Source organism: Chinchilla lanigera, unplaced genomic scaffold (genome assembly GCF_000276665.1).
Source record: "Chinchilla lanigera isolate Chin_1 unplaced genomic scaffold, ChiLan1.0 scaffold00007, whole genome shotgun sequence".
Classification (NCBI taxonomy): domain Eukaryota; kingdom Metazoa; phylum Chordata; class Mammalia; order Rodentia; family Chinchillidae; genus Chinchilla; species Chinchilla lanigera.
In genome coordinates, this window is record NW_004955408.1 from 16845317 (window position 1) to 16850365 (window position 5049).

Genomic DNA, 5049 nt, shown 5'->3' on the forward strand with positions numbered 1-5049 from the left:
GTGACTGAGGTATTAACCACTTCAGTACGTTATGTATCTATGGTACCGCTCTTAACAGTCTACCACACACCTTTGATTTGACGTCATTTAAAGCACTATGCCAACTTTTAAATTTAGATATGTTTTAAAAAAAAATTCACAAAAGTGGTAAAGGATCAAGAAATTACATAGTCCAACTCCATTACAGTATTTAATAAAATCACAAACAAGACAAGGATCAATCAGCCTCCAAATCTCACAATGAGAACTCACTGGAATTTAATAAACTACACCATAGAAAACCTACCACCTCTCCCTCTGTGCAATAAAAAATCAAAGCTTGACTTTTTTTTAAACTCGTCATTGTATTTTTGACAAAAAAAGGAACCAGAACCACTGAGTAACCAGTAAACTACACAGAACAAAAACTCCCAGTACATTCTGGAATGAAATCCTGGCAATCTGGCTGGTGTCAGAACGACCTGCCCAGGGCAAGGGTTGGCCCGCTGTTTTCAGTTCTGCACCGGATTGGAATGAACATACTTTGACAATCCTCCAATAAGAGACGTTTTGCGGTAAGGGCGTGGTCAGAAGGGGGCGGAGCATTGGGCTCCGGAAAATGGGACGTGTGCGTTGATTGGCTGAGCTTCTTGCCTCTGCGAACCAGCCCTCTTTGGAGCGTGGAGGCCATCAGTCAAAAGAACTACACCAATCAGCCGCGAGAATGCCTATTCGCGGGAAAGCCCCGCCCCCCAATGTACTGTATTTCTCCAGAGGTCAGGCGCAGCCCCTTCGCTTCGGTCCCAGCGGCAGGAGGGCGTCGTATCCTCGTAGGCGCTGCGGAGACCTCCACCCCGGACAGTTCTCCCTCCCCGGGCCTCTCCCCTCCTGCCCCCGAGAATCCTCGCCCCCTAGGCCTGTCGAATCCGGTATCGTGGGGCGAGGTGAGAGCAGGCCCGGGGAGGGTGGCCACGCGGAGGAGCCGCAGTCTCTGCCGAGGTGAGCTGGGATTGGGGGTCGCCCTGGTGCGGCCGGGGAGCGTGGTTGGGGCTGGGTCTGCCCGCGCGCTGTTCCTGCGCGTGAGGGCACAAGCCCGGGCTAGTCGGAGCCTGGGGGGCGGAGCCGATCCCTCCTCCGGTGTCTTCGCGACTCCCACCCCCGTCCCTGGAGCGAGACTTAGGACCCTGAAGTTAGCGGTTTCTCACCTGGCCAGCCCTAAGACCCCCGGCCTTCCTGTCTCTAAATCGCTGCGAGGGGGACCTTCGGTGTGTGCAGGACTTAGATGTGGTATGCACACTTACATTAGTGGGATTTTCAGATTCGTCGTGCAGACCTGGTTAGCGCCCGCCCCGCGACGTGCTCCCAGGCACTCAGTAATTTTCCTTTCCTAACAGTGATGAAACTTAACTATTATGGAGTACCGTGTGCTAAGTACTGTGCTGGCCTCCAAGTGAATCGTCTTGGGTAATCTTTCCAGCCATTCGACGAGACAGACTTTACAGATGTAGAAGTAAGCTCAGTATTGTCCAGTGGTTGTTAAGCACCTGCCTGTGTGCTAAGCTCTTTATGTGATTTCCTTTAGTCCATGCAAGGCAACAAGATAGGTAACGAGGCTTTTTCCCACTTTACAGATGAGGAACTCATTAAGGAGCTTTTTCCCACTATACAGATGAGGAACTCATTAACTCATTCACTTAGTTAATATATGACAATGCATACTACCACCTGATTTCAGTTTTCTATCCTGTTTTACAGTGTGTGTTAGTGGTTATCGGTTGACAGTGAATAACTATTTCTTTAAGTTTTGTAATTTTTTTAAAGGTATGGTTGCTATCTTCTAGGAACTCACAATTTAAGATGTGACCAAATGTAGAAGGGGGGAAAAGTCATAGCATTTTACATTAAATTAAGTTCATTCTCCCCACTGAGGGAGAGGAGACAGGTATTTCTAAAAGCCCTTCGTGGTACAAAACCGAGAAGGCTAAGGAGAGTGGGATGGGCTACTCTTACACTCCTTTCTGGGATCTGTTCTATATATAGATGATAGAAGTACTGACAACAACTGACTCTCAGAAACTGCTACACCAGCTAAATACCCTGTTGGAACAGGAGGCCAGATGTCAGCCAAAGGTCTGCGGCTTGAGACTAATTGAATCTGCACATGATAATGGCCTCAGAATGACTGCAAGACTAAGGGACTTTGAAGTAAAAGATCTTCTTAGTCTAACTCAGTTCTTTGGCTTTGATACGGAGACGTTTTCTCTAGCTGTGAATTTACTGGACAGATTCCTGTCTAAAATGAAGGTACGTTTAAGTTACACTACTGTATTTAATTTTTGCTCAGTGTATTTTAGAGATGGAATTGCTGCCTCTTGCCTGGTATTCATAAACTTAACCTTTTGCCTTTTCAGTGAATATTCAAAACACTATGGTAATTCTGTGTACTATAATATTAATATGCTTCCTCATTGTGATTAAGAACAATGCATCTTTTGTTATATTCTGAGATGGAATATAGTCTAATATCAAATAGTTATTTGCAATATCTTACAGTAAGGAAATTGGCTGTCTTTAAAAAACTTTTCTTGATGGCCTGTATATTTCCATTTACTAATAGCTGCTTTCAAATTTAAGGATGTCTGTTAGAGGCAGAATGCTAGATTGTAGTTAGGAATTAGGATATTAATCACTATTCCAGCTTCGGTGTCCCTGCAGTAGAGGAGCTTTTCTATTGTTAGTTTCCTATTCTGAACAAAGAAGACATCTGTATAGCTCTTAGACCCTAGGTGTTAAAAATACAGTAGTACATCTGCCTTCCCTGTACACCCTGGAATACTGCAAAATAATAAGATGTCACAATTAGAATGAAACTCACATTTTAGTCCTCAGTAGCAAATGCAATTCATCATATATAGAATTAACTCAGTATTTGTTGAGTTGAATGGTTAAAAATATTAGTTCAACAGATTAAATAATTCCTTGTCATTTAGCACGTATAGCACTACCGTTGAATCTATAAATGTTGCATAAATGAATGATATACATGTCTTTCAAGTCTTATGTGGGAATAAGGTGATTACACAGATAACTACATATAGTTCAAGCCATAATTACATTATGCCTTTATAGAGGCATAAATTTACTGCTGAAGTTCACAAAGAAAGCAAAGAGAACAGGTGTTGATGTAACCTTGAAGTTTCATTTGAGCTGGAACATAAAGACTGGAGAGAGCTGTAAATGTGCTTCTTCCTGTGGACATTCAGAAAATAAGGGAGAAAGTGATAGAGGATAGAACTTTAAGGCAGAGTAAAGAGAAGGTGTTACATTCTTTTAAAACTGTTTTATATGTGTTACTACAAAGAAAACAGCCTGGAAAAACACACACTATCCTGGAAAGACCCTTTGTGAGTAAGCCATAATGTGCTGCGTTTTTGGTGTTAAAGTGCTGACCAGTCAGTTAACTTACTTGGATGAATTAGAGAAAGTTTTTGCTTATAGTTCCACTGTGATTAAAAATCAGTAAATTTTTATGCTGAAACCAAACGGTACCAAGTGGGGCATGTAATAACAAGCTGCAGTTGTTTAGGCATGGGTGAATGTTGTTAAATCCATCAGACCTAAGAAATAGATCCCAAGGATACATTTTCACAATAGTGGGTTTTACTTCTAGGTTATCCTTTATATTTTACTTATTGAAACAAAGTAGAGACACAGTCTTCACTGTTTTTGGCTTTGATTTTAGGTACAGCCCAAGCACCTTGGGTGTGTTGGACTGAGCTGCTTCTATTTGGCTGTAAAATCAATAGAAGAAGAAAGGAATGTCCCACTGGCAACTGACTTGATCCGGATAAGTCAGTACAGGTTCACGGTTTCAGATCTGATGAGAATGGAAAAGATTGTGTTGGAGAAGGTGTGTTGGAAAGTCAAAGCTACCACTGCCTTTCAGTTTCTACAGCTCTATTATTCACTCATTCAAGAGAACTTGCCCTTTGAAAGGTATGTGATCTTTGTTTTGATCACAATAAGTTTGAAAATTAGAATACTATCTGTATATTTCCTAAAATCGACCCATATTCTCTTAAAATTCTATCAAAACTCATGTCTGGTACCTTCAAGAAATTAGTATCTCTGATGGAAGGGAATTTATTTCAGATGACTTTCTTTTATAGAAAATGTGCAGAAGCTTTATTTTAAAAACTGACCAGTATTTTTCTAAAAGTATCTCCCAAGTAGATGTAATCTACATAAAATCAATCTCATTTTATTTCTAAAGGAAAAACAGCCTCAATTTTGAAAGACTAGAAGCTCAGCTTAAGGCATGTCACTGCAGGATCATATTTTCTAAAGCAAAGGTAAGTATTTTATAAAGATCAAAGGTTTTTATATAGGCCTATTTTTATATTTGACATTTACTTTATATTTATCTCTTCTAGCCTTCTGTGTTGGCCTTATCTATCATTGCATTGGAGATCCAAGCACAGAAGTGTGTGGAGTTAACAGAAGGAGTAGAATGTCTTCAGAAACATTCCAAGGTATGTCAAGGTCACCCTAAATCCTGTTAACAACTGCTAAAGAAACTTAACCCCTTGCGCTCTCTCCTGAAGTAAACTGAGTTGTCATGTGTTTTTATGAAATTTAAGTAGCTTGCCTCAGTTTTTTCTTGAAGAGGAAAAAACACATTAAAGATGTGTTATGTACATGTACCAACTCCCCTCACCAAATTATGTACTGCAAACATGTACTAATAACTTTTAAAATTATAAACATTTTTAACATGATACGATTGTATTTATTACTATAGTTAAATACAGTAGAACTTTTAATTTTTTTACTAACATTTATAAATTTATATATAGATAAATGGCAGAGATCTGACCTTCTGGCAAGAGCTTGTATCCAAGTGTTTAACTGAATATTCGTCAAACAAGTGTTCCAAGCCAAATGTTCAGAAGTTGAAGTGGATTGTTTCCGGGCGTACTGCACGGCAACTGAAGCATAGTTACTATAGAATAACTCACCTTCCAACAATCCCTGAAACGGTTCCTTAATTGGTAAATTTGTATGTTTTTC

General features: G+C 40.4%; 1 protein-coding gene across 1 annotated transcript; it reads left to right on the forward strand.

The window, feature by feature from the left end:
* Window positions 1–733: 733 nt before the first annotated feature.
* Window positions 734–5049, forward strand: Ccng1 (cyclin G1; the record flags this gene model as incomplete). Its single annotated transcript, XM_005376279.2, is given in 6 exon segments — window positions 734–978; window positions 2020–2283; window positions 3722–3975; window positions 4253–4331; window positions 4413–4511; window positions 4836–5049. Coding segments are annotated over 5 exon segments (888 nt in total). The 5' UTR covers window positions 734–978.